General features: G+C 45.4%; 1 protein-coding gene across 1 annotated transcript in view; it reads right to left on the bottom strand.

The window, feature by feature from the left end:
* Positions 1-17,767, bottom strand: part of ryr2a (ryanodine receptor 2a (cardiac)) — a 924,147-nt gene that overhangs the window by 497,314 nt on the left and 409,066 nt on the right. Inside the window, exons 28-29 of the mRNA XM_070890953.1 lie at positions 6,758-6,966; positions 2,350-2,524 (exon numbers count right to left, since the gene is read on the bottom strand). Coding sequence (XP_070747054.1) covers positions 2,350-2,524; positions 6,758-6,966 — 384 coding nt within the window. The remainder of the gene's footprint in view (positions 1-2,349; positions 2,525-6,757; positions 6,967-17,767) is intronic.

Genomic DNA, 17,767 nt, shown 5'->3' with positions numbered 1-17,767 from the left:
CATTCCTCCACAGGCCGCTGTCCCTCGGGTTCCCAAAGAGCAGCGCCGACTGAGCTGGAGGAGAAAGAAGGGCTTTGACAGGCTGCTCCAGCAGGCATCGTCGGCCCGCGGGCAGAGGCCGGCTCCGGAGGATGCGGCGGTGTGGGGGCCGGTGTGTTGTGGCTCCCGGGTGCGGTCAAAGTGTGGTGGATCCCGAGAGAGAGTCGAGAGCGAACTGGTAGGCAGCAGCAGGCTAGAGTTCAGCAGGGAAAACACCCAGCAAACCAACCTCACAAAAGGGTCCGGAGAAGGAAAGCTGTTCATCGGCGATCTAAATCTCGACACAGACGAGCAGGCCTTGGAAGAAGTGGTCTCCAAGTACAGGCAGATCTCCGAGGTGTGAGTGATCAAGGACACCCAAGCGTCCAGCAGTTTCGGCTTCAGCACAATTGTTCTTGGCCGTTTTTTTTTTGCTGACACCTATTCTTTCTTTAAACTCAACCCCATCCACAACTGCACGAAGAGAGTAACATGTCATGCTAGAATTTTCTGAATTCTCCATCTCCTGGAAATGCAGATGACATCCTCTGCGCTTGCAAAATAGATGTACAGCAGAAACGGGATTCATATTTTTCTTCTCAAACTCGCCCAGCAATGCAGTCAAGCCACTCACATCCTCAATTGGTTCAGTAATTGCAGGAAGCTCCTCCTCAACAAAATGAGCATTTAACCTACGCTTTTTCTGTACCATTTCTTTCAGGTACGCTACGTCTCTTTTGGCTTGGAACCTCCTTTTCTGTAATCGGCTGCAACTGTTGGCGGAGTTGTTTTAATGTAAAGGGGCACAGCGAGCTCAAGATGGTGGCGAGCCTCGTGGCAGCAGAGTTCTGCAGAGAAAGGCAAGCAGAGCACCTAAAATGGTGGCGCCCAGTGGAAGCCTCGTGGGAAAAACAAGATGGTGAGTTAAAAGGGAAATGTACCCGGGAGTCTTAAAAGGCCTTACACCGTTGGCGGTCCCCACAAAGAGACTTTTGTAAGGCAAGAGCGAGTCTAAATGAGTAATGTGATTTGTATGATGACGTGATTTATGACAAGAGTTAATATTTTGATGCTGAAATGATTACTGTGTTTAAAATGATGGATATGATTTACGCAAAGAGTTAATACCATGAGGTACAAGTAAAGGGTTAATGGATCTGTGACGAACATGACTAATGGACTAATGCGATTCCGATTTTATGTGATTCATGCAATGGTTCAGCGGCTGCAGATGAGCCGCAAAGACAACTACTTTCTGAGAACAGAGGTAACGCACTAGTTGCGATACCCTGTCTCAGCGCAGCCCATTACATTGGGCAAAAAGGGGCTGTATGCCACCACCGTACTTCACCCAGTGGAGCTGGGATTAAATAACCATTCAGTGTACCTGCAACCTTTTGTTATAATTCTTCAATGCATCTATGTGTACCATACAAATGTACTGTCTATGTATACCTGTTTTCTGTTGGAGGTTATGCTCGAGTACTTCATCACCCATGTAAGGACTGCAAATAACACATGCTTGCACCGGATCGCAAGCATAATCTCTACATGGGGGAGAAGAGGGAAGTGGATGGTCATGGACTCACACTCACAAATCAACCAGGACGAACAAGGTCGAGGTTACCGGCAATGGCTTTTGGAGCTGGGTGGGGGGAGTGAGATGTTATGGATTGTCCAAGTACATTAAATATATGGTTACAATGGTGCGCCACAGAGAGCGCTGTGGTGGGAGACCTGAAAGTACCTGCAAGGCTGCCCACCACACCTGAGAGGCACTCTGGAGTTATACAATAAAGGACTAAGGTCACAGCAGTTACTACAACACCATACCGTGTGGAGTCAGTGATTTGAGTGCTACATACATCACAACCAGTCTGCCACATGGGACCTTATCAAAAGCCTTGCTAAAATCCATATACACTACATCAAATGCACTGCCCTCATTGACCCTTCTTGTTACCTCCTCAAAAAATTCAATCAAGTTAGTAAGACATGACCTTCCCTTAACAAATCCACGCTGACTGTCCCTGATTAATTAATCTGTGTCTTTCTAAATGAAAATTTATCTTGTCCCTCAGAAATGGCCACTGTATGTTGATCGCTGTATGCCAGATTATGGTGCAGGTAGTCCTCAAGGTTTATACCTGATAACAATAATCAATTCCATTATTTTACCCAGTATTGAAGTAAGACTAACAGTTTTCAAATGTGAGCAACAGGATGAGGCAGACGAGTAACATTTACTTCTAACTGTTTTGTGTGGTTTTTTTTAAGTAATACGTACTAAGGCAAGACTCTTTTCCAAAACGCACATTAGTTCCTGCTTACCATCTGCAACTTCAAAGTCCTTGAATGCAAGTTCTGAGCCCGAGTCATCCAGCAGAACCTCCCCATTCAGAGTGAATGTCATGGTGTACTCGTTCATATCGACCAGGCAGCCGACGACATCCCCTGCCTGCCAGGATCGGCCAAAATGCTCGTTGCCCTGGTGCCACCGTTGTGCCTGCAGCATACATCACGGGCAAGCGATTACAAGGGGAACAAAGCAGTGCAACTGCTGCACGTTGTATGTTAAGCAGAGCAGAGTTCAATCTGTACACAGTCTGTCATTGTCCAGTCATTCACTGGGTAAACCTGGTTGGAATTCATTGGAGAAATTCTCCACAAAGACTGAGGGTTTTCGTTTGTGTTAAACTCCCATTATTTTTGGCGATGTTTTTGCATGTTACGATATAGGATGGGCCAAATGATACATCTTTCTCGTTAATAGTAGTCCTCTCTATAAAAACCACCTTACTTGGTGTGATGGCTCAGTGAGAAAGATGCTTTTAAATGTACTGTGTCACTGAGCTGGAAGATGCGGGATCACGACTGCAATTCTGCCACACACAGAGTTTCTAATCTTAGCTCTGCTCTCACACAACGGTGCAGTGTGGAGGTCTGGCATTTCTTCGCTGGGAAGGAGGGGGGAGCAACCAAAGTACAAGATACTTCTGTGCTGTTCTTGCACACCTCTCATCATCAGGTTCAAAAACACCCACTGGTCCTAGTGCTCGTCCCAGAGGGCAGCAGTGACCCGAAACAATTTTATGGAGCCAAGAAGAGCATTCCTGCTGGCCACAGAAAAATAAGAGAAAAACTGTTTGGAAGCCATTTTGTGGAGGGGCCACCTGTTACAAATGGGCGGAGAAAATGCCCAGCTGTACTTTAAAATTGCAATTGGGCTTCTACAGTGGCAGTCAACCCCGATTTGCATCTTTAAACAGCTTCTTACCCAAAACAGGCGGGAGTGCTGTACATCTATTTACAGGCCTGACATAAAATTGCCTTGTGGGGGGGGTGTCCCAAGGTTGACTGAGGTTCCTCCCAATTACCATCTGCTTGCAGCCCATTCTTTGTGCAAGAAACGAGAGTCCAAAAGATGAAAATGGCCCTCGAATGGACTGAATGGCCTATTTCTGAACTGTAAACTTTTAAGGTTCTAAGGACTATTGGGCCCAGATTTTACGGGGCCTATGGCGGCGTACGCTAGTGCCCTGCAAGTTCCGGGCTTCCGCATGCGCGAAAACCCAAAACTTGCGATTTGTCAAGTTTCTGCTCGACAGATCCACGGCATCCGTTGGAAATTGACATTCGTTGACGCAGAGTTGGGCCTTCTTTTACCAGCGTAAGGGTTTAAATAAATGTTCAACATTTTTTTAAAATCATTGAAACATTCCCTTACATTTGAAATTAGTTTAGATTATTTTTGTCCTGTTTAAAAATGTTTACATTTATTTTTCAAAAAATACTGGCCCTCAAATTCCGTTTTGGCCTTCCCGCGGGCATTTTAGAGAAAAAATACGCACCTAACTTAAGCTGCTGCCCACGTTCAACTTTCCGATGCTGAGGCCTCTCCTGACTGTCAGTCACAGCGCGTGCACGTCGACACGTGCACAGGCCTACAGCTGGAGCCACATGGCTCTGGGCAGCCAATCAGGTAAAGTATCATAGTACATACAACTCGCGATTATCCGCACACAGATCCAATGGGAAACCGTTGTAACGGGATTTAAAATTTCAGCCCGGGAAGGCATGGGGCCGGTGCGTTCGGAGTCCTTTTGGCCCGGTAAGGCATCGGGTTTTAACTTTATAATGTTAATTGCTCCAACGGAGAAATCGTTTACCCGGCATAGCCCAATCCCCGAGGGACCCGGATAATCGAGAGTTGCCTGTCATAGAATTTCCGCAGGGTCTTAAACTCCGATTACTATGATTGTGATAGAGCCCGAAACACCCAAAACACGAATAAAAAATAGAAAATAATTACACTATATTCATTTAAATTAAAGTTATTAATGTCTTAAAAGAAAAATAATTTCCCGATTTTTAAATAAGTTTTTTTAAAATAAACTTACCGTTGTGGGGAAGGTTTTTAAAGTAAAATATGTTTTAATAACTTTACTTTTATATGTTTTTGTATTTTTTAAAACACTTGCGCCTGTAAAAGTAGGCTATGCACCTGCTTTTTCAGGCGCAAGATTTTTGAGGACATGTGTAAACGTAAATATCGGAAATTTCCACTGACAAATATCCTCGCTCCCGAGATGCGGCCATCTGTCAAGCCAGAAACTTGACAGATCGGAAATGCCTGTTTCCAGCACATGCACATTGCGCGCCGAAAACCGGCATTTCCGATGCCTTCCCGGGTCCTTGGAACTCCGTACGGACTCGGGGAGGCCGGAATTGTTGGCCTTTATTTTTATTTAAAATGGTATTTTAATTAATTCTTATTTCCGTGTTGTTAAAATGTACTTTTTAATAATCAATAGGAATCCCCCTTTGTCATTGGTTGGGCCGGCCCACATGATCTCAGAGACACTTGCGAACTGCATGCACCCCTGGGATACGTGGGCTTTTACGCAGGCGATGCCTGCAGGCCCAGGAGTGCGCGTGTTCAAAGGTCTGGAGACACCAGGTAGGTGCGGCAAATCTCCGACAGTGGTAAAAATGAAAGCTCAAGCATTCGGGGATACTCTTCCAAAGCAGGAGTAAAGCAGATTGCTAGAGCAGAGTATAGAGAGCTTTACTGGCACAGCTGCATCTGACTAGTGAATTCTTCATGCTAAATTGGGTGACACTTTTCATTCACTTGCACCGGTGTCATTCATCACTTTGGCAGGTGTAAAATTCTCCCCCCACTTCCCCCCCAGCCCCCCCCCAAAAAAAAGCCAGCTGTACCTCTTTTTTTCAAAGCAGTGTCTGTGGATCACCACATGTACTGAATAATATTTCAGCAGCAAAAGGGGAAAATGTTGGAATCAATTATGAAAGATGTAATAGCAGCGCATTTGGAAAGCAGTGACAGGATCGGTCCAAGTCAGCATGGATTTATGAAAGGGAAATCATGCCTGACAAATCTTCTAGAATTTTTTTGAGGATGTAACTAGTAGAGTCGCCAAGAGAGAACCAGTGGATGTGGTGTATTTGTTGTATTTTGACAAGGTCTCACACAAGAGATTAGTGTGCAAAATTAAAGCACATTGTATTGGGGGTAATGTATTGACGTGGGTAGAGAACTGGTTAGCAAACAGGAAGCAAAGAGTAGGAATAAACGGGTCCTTTTCAGAATGGCAGGCAGTGACTAATGGGGTACCGCAATGTTCAGTGCTGGGACCCCAGCTATTTACAATATACATTAATGATTTAGACAAAGGAACTGAATGTAATATCTCCAAGTTTGCAGATGACACTAAGCTGGGTGGCTGTGAGCTGTGAAGAGGATGCTAAGAGGCTGCAGGGTGACTTGAACAGGTTAGGTGAGTGGGCAAATGATTGCAGATGCCGTATAATGTAGATAAATGTAAAGTTATCCACTTTGGTGGCAAAAACAGGAAGGCAGAATATTATCTGAATGGTGACAGATTAGGAAAAGGGGAGGTGCAACGAGACCTGGGTGTCATGGTACATCAGTCATTGAAAGTTGGCATGCAGGTACAGCAGGCAGTAAAGAAGGCAAATGGCATGTTGGCCTTCATAGCAAGAGGATTTGAGTATAGGAGCAGGAAGGTCTTACTGCAGTTGTACAGGGCCTTGGTGAGGCCACACCTTGAATATTGTGTACAGTTTTGGTCTCCTAATCTGAGGAAGGACATCCTTACTATTGAGGGATGCAACGAAGGTTCACCAGACTGATTCCCGGGATGGCAGGACTGACATATGAGGAGAGACTGGATCGACTAGGCTTATATTCACTGGAATTTAGAAGAATGAGAGGGGACCACATAGAAATATTTAAAATTCTGACGGGATTGGACAGGTTAGACGCAGGAAGAATGTTCCCGATGTTGGGGAAGTCCAGAACCAGGGGTCACAGTCTAAGGATAAGGGGTAAGCCATTTAGGACCGAGATGAGGAGAAACTTCTTCACCCAGAGAGTGGTGAACCTGTGGAATTCTCTACCACAGAAAGTTGTTGAGGCCAATTCGTTAAATATATTCAAAAGGGAGTTAGATGTGGCCCTTACAGCTAAAGGAATCAAGGGGTATGGAGAGAAAGCAGGGGTGGGGTACTGAAGTTGCATGATCAGCCATGATCATATTGAATGGCGGTGCAGGCTCGAAGGGCCGAATGGCCTACTCCTGCACCTATTTTCTATGTTTCTGTGAAATGCAGAGAGTAAAGTGATGAATCCACTTTGATCTGATCATTTTTATTTGTTTCCTTCCTTGACTTGTCTGTTTTAAAGCATACGAACCTTGAAACCGTCAAAAACAAAGGACTGATCATCCGTCCCAAGCTCCTGGTCTGGGCGGCAGCCTGGTCGGGTCCAGCCAATGCGAATGTCTTCGGCTGTCGCGGCTTCAAACTCAAAGTACCACTTCCCGCTTTTCACTGCATAGGTTTTCTCAGCACGGAAAATGCGGAACCTCTCTGCCGCATTGTTCAACAGATCAGATCTTGCAGCTACAATTTAAAAAAAAACACACCAAAAGAAATATACATGATTTCACATTTCAGTAAGAAAAGCATGATTTAAATACACATGAAGGGGTGAACGTTTCTTCTGTCCATCAGCTACAAAGGCCTCCAGTCCCAACCCGGTGCCTAGGGTTAGGGTTGTCAAATCTGGTTGGATGCATTCCTGGAGGCTTGATATTTGATCACGTGATATTTGATCACGTGACCACCTCCAGAATCACTCTGCTCATAATCTATATATTATGAAAAAATCTTCTGTAGAATGCAGGCCACCTGCCCACAAAACTTACTTCCTGTTGTCCCAATTTTGAGTCACACTTTTCTGTCATGTTACCAAATGTTTGCTCTGTTGCTTGTTCATAGCAATTGTGCTAGAGATAACAGAGGGGATTTTCATCAACCCTACGATTCTGCTACACGTAACGAGCACAGAAATTCTTTCCCACTGATGTTTTCTTGTCTCCCCAAACGCTTCAGCTAAGAGAGCCCTTTACAGTCAGCACCTCACAGCTAACCTGGCGCGCCTTGATGACCCCGAGATGCAGAATGCCCACTGCGCTTGGTCTGTCTTCCAGGCCTCCATAACCAGTGTCAACAAGGAAATGCTCGGTCATTCAACCAGGAAACACCAGGACTGGTTGATGAGAATGATCAGGAGATTCAAGAACTAATAGACTGCAAGCGCAGGGCATTTCTGAGCCTTAAACAGCAACCCAACTCGGGAGCAGCAAACCAGCATTACAGATGGCTAAAGGCTAAGGTCCAGCAAAAAACCCAGGACCTAAAGAACAGGTGATGGATGGAGAAAGCACAGGAGATACAGCAGCTGGCCGACAGCCATGATGTGCGAGGATTCTTCACCGCAGTCAAGGCCACATACGGATCAAACTCCCAAGGCCCCACCCCACTCCTGGCCAAGAACAGGGAAACACTCATCAAGGACACCAAGGCAGTCAGGGCCCGCTGGAAGGAACACTTCGAACATCTCCTCAACCGAGACTCTGCCTTTGACTCGAGTGTTCTCAACTCCATCCCGCAGCAAAGAAGAAGTAGCATAAAACAAAAAAAGAATTTTTTTAAATACTCTTGGGAAGGATCAATATGTTGTTTATAAGCAGGATCACATTGTTACAAGGTATGTTATAAAGAAACTGTACTGCACTAAATGCCACAACTGATCACAGGCAGTGTTAAACACAAGCTATCTCTCACATACATAAATGCCACTGAACTGCCCTGCAGAAGTAACATTAATCCCCAAATCAAGTTGACAGCACTACAGAAGAAAACACGTCAAACCCTCTTGCAAAGTATAAAAATAATGTCTCCACAAAATTAAACCAACACCGTATTCCGACAGATCAGATCAGAGTGGGGCTCGTGGCTACAGAGTGCGAGGAATGAGGATTTGTTTTTAAAGTAGCTTATCTCCCTTCCCCGAATGACTGAAGCTTAACACTGGCTATTCATTATTATTACATGGACTATATCCTATCTGAATTAGACTTGGGGGTTGTTCTTTGAAAAGTTATTGGTGGATTTAGGATTAATCTATCAATAGCAGCGAGAGAGAAACTCCGGACTATAGAGGCGCGCTGGCATGAAATATCAATAGAAAGTATTCTCCTCCTGGGCTGATAACGGCAGTGTCCACAAGATTGACACTCAGTTCTAGGAGATTGCCGGCAAATCCAGAGGGGTTGGCATGACAACCCTACCTAGCGTGGCCTAGGTGCATAGGAATGGCATCCCTCAATTTAAGAAGCACTAATTTTCATTCCCTAGCCCCTGCAAAGAAAAATACAAAATGGCTCATCCTCCTGATGTATTTAAATTTTTAATAAGACTCATTGTGAGGAAGTGTTGACCGAAAGTCAAAGCAGTTCCATACCACAGCTAATTTCAGAGCATTGCTGGGGTAGGCCTGGAGCAAATCGACCACCTCCTCTCATAGCTTTGTTGCTCTATGATGTTATCTGAGAAAAGCCAAGGGGCAAGAAAGAAAAAGCCTTAAAAAAGAAGTGTAACTGTTAAATCGCAGAAATCTCATGCAATTGCCAGAAACATCAAACTAGTTATGTGGGCCTCACACAGCATTAATATAAATGTAAGTCGATATGAAAATGAGGCATTTCAAGACTATCTATCTTTTCACAAAGATCGCAAAATAAAGTGCAGATGAGTGATACTATTTGACCCATCTAGCCTATCTATTCATAGAAATGTCTGATTGATCACAATATCTAACTGCCTCTTAAGCTGTCTCTTTTTTTAATTGAATTATAGACTCTCTAGTTCTATGCAAACTCTCTGACAAGACATTTAAATTCACCAGCACTATAATAAGGTGCATAGAGGAATATATATGTTTAAAAGTCAACAAAGAATGACTAAAAAATGATTAAGAAAGGGAAGATAGACTATGAAAGTAAACTAGCACAAAATATAAAAACAGATAGCAAGAATTTCTATCGGTATATAAAAAGGAAAAGAATGGCTAGAGTAATGGCTAGAATGCAGGACGAGACCGGGGAACTAGTAATGGGGAACATGGAGATGGCAGAAATTCTGAACAAATATTTTGTATCAGTCTTTACGGTAGAGGACACTAATAATATTCCAACAGTGGATAGTCAAGGGGCTATAGTGGGGGAGGAACTTAACACAATCACAATCACTAAGGAGGTGGTACTCAAGTAAGATAATGGGATTAAAGGTGGATAAATCCCCTGGACCTGATGGCTTGCATCCTAGGGTCTTAAGAGAAGTACTGGCAGGGATAGTGGATACATTGGTTGTAATTTCCCTAAATTCCCTGGATTCTGGGGAGGTCCCAACAGATTGGAAAACTGCAAATGTAACGGCCCTATTTAAAAAAGGAGGCAGACAAAAAGCAAGAAACTATAGACCAGTTAGCCTAACATCTATGCTTGGGAAGATGTTGGAGTCCATTATTAAAGAAGCAGTAGCAGGACATTTGGAAAAGCAAAATTCGGTCAGGCAGAGTCAGCATGGATTTATGAAGGGGAAGTCATGTTTGACAAATTTGCTAGAATTCTTTGAGGATGCAACGAACAGGGTGGATAAAGGGGAACCAGTGGATACAGTGTATTTGGACTTCCAGAAAGCATATGACAAGGTGCCACATAGAAGGTAACCGCACAAGATAAAAGTTCACGGGGTTGGGGTTTATATGTTAGCATCGATAGAGGATTGGCTAGCGAACAGAAATTAGTGATAAATGGTTCATTCTCAGGTTGGCAATCAGTAACTAGTGGGATGCCGCAGGGATCAGTGCTGGGTCCCCAACTATTTACAATCTATATTACCGACTTTGAGGAAGGGACTGAGTGTAACGTAGACAAGTTTGCCGATGATACAAAGATGGGAGGAAAAGCAATGTGTGAGGAGGACACACAAAATCTGCAAAAGGACATAGACAGGCTAAGTGAGTGGGCAAACATTTGGCAGATGGAGTATAATGTTGGAAAGTGTTGAGGTCATGTACTTTGGCAAAAAAAAAATCAAAGAGCAAGTTATCATTTAAATGAAGAAAGATTACAAAGTGTTGCAGTGCAGCGGGACCTGGAGGTACTTGTGCATGAAACACAAAAGGATAGTATGCAAGTACAGCAAGTGATCAGGAAGGCCAATGGTATCTTGGTCTTTATTTCAAAGGGGATGGAGTATAAAAGCACGGAAGTCTTGCTACAGTTGTACAGGGTATTGGTGAGGTCACACCTGGAATACTGTATGCAGTTTTGGTTTCCATATTTACGAAAGGATATACATGCTTTGGAGGCAGTTCAGAGAAGGTTCACAAGGTTGAATCCAGAAATGAGGGGGTTGACTTATGAGGAAAGGTTGCGTAGGTTGGGCCTCTACTCATTGAAATTCAATAGAATGAGAGGTGATCTTATCAAAACGTATAAGATTATGAGGGAGCTTGACAAGGTGGATGCAGAGAGGATGTTTCCACTGATAGGAGAGACTAGAACTAGAGGGCATAATCTTAGAATAAGGGGCCAACCATTTAAAACAGAGATGAGGAGAAATTTCTTCTCTCAGAGGATTTTGGATCTGTCATGTATTCAACTGTCATTGTAATCCATGTATAAACTGACCGAAGTTGTACATCGTGAGAACATTGATCACTAGGTGGTGAACTTGTGGGAGACACTCCTAACCTGGACTTTCAGGTATAAAAGGGGAAGCTCCACCCACCTTCATCACTTCAGTCCTGGCTAATAAAGGTTACTGGTCACAGAGTGACCTTCTCTCTAGTATGGGCCTCGTGTGCATTTGTACTGTATAGTAAGGACATATTATTGGCGACGAGAAACTGGGATTTAAACCACACGAGCATGGCCACTAGCAGCACAGATGAGAGGTACTGTGTTGGTAATGATTGGGACGTCAGCGGTCACTTGGCGCGTATGTGCAGGAAGCCTGCAGCCAGGTTGATGTACGAGGTGGACGGGCCCGATGTAAGCCCTACAAGGCCAAATGGACACTGGGGGAAATCACTGGAAGCTGAAGTTCAGCGAGTTCATGTGGAGCACATATACAGTTCATACTCCAGGACGCCACCGATAATGATGAAAGTGCTCCTCAATGGCATCCCAGTATCAATGGAGCTAGACACGGGGGCCAGCCAGTCCCTGATGAGTATCAAACAGTTCAACAAGTTGTGGGCGTCCAAAGCCAGGAAGCCAAAATTATTGCCGAATGACGCACAGCTACGGACTTAGACAAAGGAGATCATTCCAGTGCGAGGCAGCGCCACAGTAGTCGTGACCCACAAGGATTCAGAGAACAGGTTGCCACTCTGGATTGTCCCGAGGGACGGTCCCGCACTACTGAGGAAGAGTTGGCTTGCTGTCATGAACTGGAAATGGGGCGATGTCAATACAATTTCTTCTGTGGTGCGAATATCATGCTCACAAGTCCTGGACAAATTTGACTCACTATTTCAACCCGGCATTGGCACTTTCATGGGGACCAAGGTAGTGATTGACATAAACCCGGACGCCAGGCCAGTACACCACAAGGCCAGAGCGGTGTCGTACATGATGCGGGAAAAGATAGAAGGCGAATTGGACCGCCTGCTGAGGGAAGGCATCATCTCGCCAATCGAATTCAGTGACTGGGCGAGCACGATTGTGCCGGTGCTCAAGACGGATGGGTCGGTCAGCATATGTGGTGATTACAAGGCCACCATCAATCGGGTGTCACTCCAAGACCAGTACCCGCAACCGAGAGCGGAGGACCTCTTTGATATGCTATCCGGTGGCAAACTTATTTCAAAATTGGACCTGACCTCAGCTTACATGACCCAGGAGCTGGCGAGTGAGTCGAAGAAGCTGACCACCATCACGACAAACAAGGGGTTGTTTGAGTATAACAGATGTCCATTCGGGATTCGCTCGGCCACCGCGATCTTTCAACGAAACATGGAAAGTCTCCTCAAGTCGATTCCAAGGATGGTAGTTTTTCAAGACAACATCCTCATCACGGACTGCGATACTGAAGAACACCTCCGCAACCTGGAGGAGGTGCCACACAGACTGGACCGGGTAGGTCTGTGACTGAAAAAAACGAAGTGCGTCTCCTAGCTCCAGAGGTGGAATTCCTGGGGATGAGGGTAGCAGCAAACAGGATCAGACCTACTACGTCCAAAAGGGAAGCGATCCAGACAGCACCTAGACCCCGTAACATGATGGAGATGCGTTCGTTCCTGGGGCTCCTGAACTATTTTGGTAACTTTCTTCCCAAATTTGCATGCTGTTAGAGCCGCTACACATGCTCCTACGCAAAGGTCGCGAATGGGTCTGGGGGGACAGCCAGGAAAGGGCTTTTGATAGAGCACGCAATTTGTTATGCTCCAACAATCTGTTAACACTATATGACCCATGTAAGAAACTTGTTTTAATGTGCGATGCGTCGTCCTGTGGGGTCGGGTGTGTGTTGCAGCATGTTAATGCCAAAGGTCAGTTACAGCCGGTAGCTTATGCCTCCAGAAGTTTGTCCCAGGCAGAAAGGGGCTACGGGATGGTAGAAAAGGAAGCACTTGCATGTGTATATGCAGTAATAAAAATGCACCAGTACCTGTTTGGCAGGAAATATGAGCTGGAGACAGATCACAAACCCCTAACGTCCCTTTTGGCCGACAACAAGGCCATAAATGCAAATGCATCGGCCCACATACAGAGGTGGGCACTCATGTTAGTCACCCATGACTATACAATTCGGCACAGACCGGGCACTGAAAACTGCGCCGATGCACTCAGCAGGCTCCCACTAGCCACCACCGAGGGGGCAACTGAGCATGCTGCTGAGATGGTCATGGCTGTTGAAGCTTTCGAAAGTGAAGGCTCACCCGTGACAGCTCGTCAGATCAAAGTCTGGACAAAGAGAGACCCGCTACAGTCTTTAGTCAAGAAATCTGTCCTGAATGGGGACTGGGCAGCCATGTACAGGGCATTCCCTGAGGAATTTAAACCATTTCACAGGCGCAGGGATGAACTCTCGATTCAGGCCGATTGCCTACTATGGGGAAACTGAGTAGTCATGCCCCAGATGGGCAGAGAGGTGTTCATCCGAGAACTCCACAATGAGCACCCGGGCATTGTCATGATGAAGGCAATTGCCAGGTCACACGTTTGGTGGCCAGGGATAGATGCAGACCTGGAACTTTATGTTCGCAGGTGCAACACGTGTGCGCAGCTGAGCAATGCGCCCAGGGAAGCCCCCCTTAGCCCCTGGTCCTGGCCCGCCAAGCCATGGTCACGCATCCATGTGGACTACGCAGGTCCTTTCACGGGAAAAATGTTTTTGGTCGTAGTAGATGCCTACTCCAAATGGATCGAGTGTGACATTCTCAATTCAAGCACATCCTCTGCCACGGTAGAAAGTCTACGGGCAATGTTCGCCGCCCATGGTCTACCGGATGTCTTGGTCAGCGACAATGGCCTGTGCTTTACAAGCATTGAATTCCAGGACTTCATGGCAGGAAATGGTATCAACCATGTCAGAACGGCACCGTTCAAGCCGGCCTCAAACGGCCAGGCGGAACGAGCAGTGCAGAAAATCAAACAAGGGATGCTCAGATTCCAAGGGGGTTCCCTACAAAGCCGCTTATCACGCCTCCTGTTGGCCAATATATCCCGACCACACTCGCTCACAGGGGTTCCACCCGCAGAGCTGCTAATGAAAAGGACGCTCAAAACCAGCTTATCCCTTATACACCCCACCATGAAAGAAATTGTTGAGAGCAGGCGCCGGTCACAATGTGACTACCATGACGGGAATGCGAGGGCGCGATGTATTGATGTCAATGGCCCTGTCTTTGTCCTCAACTACGCTGCAGGGCCCAAATGGTTCGCAGGCACTGTGGTTGCCAAAGAGGGGAATAGGATTCTGGTAATTAAACTTACCAATGGATAAATCTGCCGCAAACACGTGGATCAAACAAAAAGGAGGTTCAGCAACCCCATAGAAGAAGCAGAGGAAGAACACGACGTAGAGTTCACTCCACCACAGATGACCGAACACCGGAACCAAGTGGAGGAGAGCCCAGTCACTGTGGGCAGTCCGGACAGGCCGGAGGCACAGCAAACAGCAGACACTCAGGCCAGCGCACAACAACCGGAGCCCCAACTCAGGCACTCTACAAGGGAGCGTAAACCACCAGAGAGACTTAACCTGTGATCCCAATAAGACTTTGGTAGGGAGGTGATGTCATGTATTCAACTGTCATTGTAATCCATGTATAAACTGACCTAAGTTGTACACCGTGAGAACACTGACCACTAGGTGGTGAAGTTGTGGGAGACACTCCTAACCTGGAGTTTCAGGTATAAAATGGGAAGCTCCACCCACCTTCATCACTTCAGTGCTAGCTAATAGAGGTTACTGGTCACAGAGTGACCTTCTCTCTAGTATGGGCCTCATGTGCATTTGTACTGTATAGTAAGGACATATTAGGATTTGTGGAATTCGATGCCTCAGAGAGCTGTGGAAGCTGGGACACTGAATAAATTTAAGACAGAAATAGACAGTTTCTTGAACGATAAAGGAATAAGGGGTTATGGAAAGGGGGCAAGGATGAGGACCCGAGTCCATGATCGGATCAGCCATAATCATATTAAATGGCGGAGCAGGCTCGAGGGGCCTTATGGCCTATTTCTGCTCCTATTTCTTATGTTCTTATACGGCTCGCAAAAATAAACTGGAGCACGTCTCCTCTTAAATACTTTGGCAGACATCAACCTTGACCAACATGGTACTTTTGTTGAAGTAATAAAGTGCGTGCAAACGCTGTTGCAATGTTAACAATGTACTTCTTCCCTGTTATCAGCAATTTAGACAATTAATCTGCTGACAAATGCCAGAGAAAATGATCATGTGAACTGAATAGTTTCTTTTCAATTTATTCAGATCTCACATTTAACCATCACTGAATCCACTACATGCTAATAATTGTATGGTCGACATTTCTAACCCATCAGTATAAACTTTTGAAAGTTCTTTTAGTTAGGATGAACATTTTAATTGTCCCAAATGAACCCTTATACCGCTGGTCAAAGATTGTGCATTCTTGTGGATTTTCAGATCTTTCAATGTGTCTTATGAAAAGAAAAGTGAGAAAAAGCCATCAGTGCCATCAATGTTCATCCTATCCATTAGACAGTGCATCGTTGTGCACCACCTTCTGCAGCCATTAACTCCTAGAGAGGCAAAATAAGAGAGAAAACGATCTGTCCAATTTCAGGAGAAAAAAATTTAAAAAAAGAAAATTCCTCCTCGACTCCCTGAGGCAATCAAGCAATGTCCAGGTGCCTATGGTTAACTATGATGCATCACTCGACACAGCTCAACTAAGTACCCCTGTGACCTAATTTACTATACAAGGGTCAAAATGACAATCTCATTTAGGAAAGTCATTTGAATAGGTTACTGGGGGGAATCGCAATCTCAGGCATAAAACAATAATTTACATGGCTTTTTGGTTAAGTGTCTAATGGGCAGGCAATGCAAATATACCTGGGGTACTAATCGTGTAAGAGCCTGACTGACTGAAATCAAACACTAACAGCTCCCGCTCCCCATAATCATGAATAATTCGAGGTATAGAGTGCTGGAAATAACTGGAAAAGCTTATTAAAACACAAAGAGCAGGTCATCCACCAGTACAACAGACAGCAAGCTATGCTGGAATCAAACTCGACAACGTGTATAATTAGTCTGTTACAACAGGGCTCCAGTCTGCACACAGATCAGCACAGCAGTTTCAATTACAGACATACTTCTGTTTCATGCACATTAACATCTTAAATTAACACCAGGGAAACTGATTGTTATAGAAACTGCATATGCTCTTACTACCCACAACAGCTAATATGTATTTATAAACACCTTATTCCCTGCTATTTCTTCATTGAGCTATTAGGGATCATGCATGGTAGTTTCCTTCTGAAAGCTATTCTTTTTTAATTTCAGATTAATTTGAACTTTTCTCCGCTATTTGCTACAATGTAGCAAGCTCTACTTACTGCAATTTTAAGATTTGCATTTTTTTCTCCGAAGCCGTCACAAAAAGACAAGGAAGAACAGCTAAATCCTGCTTATATGCTCAATAGAGTTGAGGTACAGATCAGCCATGATCCGATTGAATGGCGGAACAGGCTTGGGGTACTGAATGGCCGATTCCTATCCCTATGTTCCTTTGCATAAAAGCACTAATTCATGAAGCTCCTAAATCTTTATAGCAGAAAAAAAACACAGGCAAGGTCATTTTTCCTTGAAATGGCCACGAGAGATTTCTGGCGTACTTACCAGAGGTGCGCCAGTTTTCCACGCGTGGATGTGCGCTAAAAATTTTCAGGCCGATTTTGTTCGCTGTCCCAGGTCTTCCATCTGCTGGCTTGGCGGAGCCAGCGTCCTGCACTGGAAACAGTGCCAGGATGCTAGACATGCGCAGTAGGATAGGGATTGCCGTGATTGCACATGTGCAGCAGAATCGGGTCAGTGGGTGAGTGAGAGAGCTGCAGTTTCTACTGACCGTGTATGCACAGTAGGATTGGGCTGCCGTTAGTGGGGAAGTTAGGAAAATCAATAAGCACAACAACAATCACTGCCCACCGCCCCAGACAGAGTCAAAAAGCAACATTGCAGCTTAGTGTTTATCAGATCCAGCGAGTCTTCTGTTTTGTATCAGAGAATTGAGTCGTCTCCCCTTCAGCCTCCCGATATTTTGCCGCGTTTCTGCTGAGCCCAGCCAGCCCAGCCCAACCTCTCTCTCCACCCCACACCCTTCTCATCAGCCTCCCGATACTTTGCCGCGTTTCTGCCCAGCCAGCCCAGCCCAGCCTCTCCGCCCGCCTGCTTCCCTTCAGCCTCCCGATGCGTCTTTGCCGGCCAACCCTTTCCCAGGCCAAATGGCCTCCCATACAGGCCGGCCTGCTGCCTCCCCCGGCCGAGTTCAATTCAAGGTAGGATTTACTACTATTATTTATTTGTTATTCCATTGTTTACCTGAGTTCTTTATTTTTATTGAATTATTTCAACTTTTATTTGCAAGGTTTGGTGCTTGGTGCTTGGATGCAGGTCCTTACTTACTTACCTGCGCCGATTTCTTAACTGCCCACAAGGTTTTTCAGAGCTGGCCACATTCGCTGACCTAAATGGATGTGGAGTAACTTTTAGCTGGCCAGAATTGCCTAAATGGCCAAAACTGGTGTAAGTGGCTGGGAACGCCTCCTTTTGAAAAAAAAAACCTGAACTA

Source organism: Pristiophorus japonicus, chromosome 9, assembly GCF_044704955.1.
Source record: "Pristiophorus japonicus isolate sPriJap1 chromosome 9, sPriJap1.hap1, whole genome shotgun sequence".
NCBI lineage: Eukaryota > Metazoa > Chordata > Chondrichthyes > Pristiophoridae > Pristiophorus > Pristiophorus japonicus.
The sequence above is the reverse complement of the archived record's forward strand: the minus strand, read 5'-3'. Positions and strand labels throughout refer to the sequence as shown.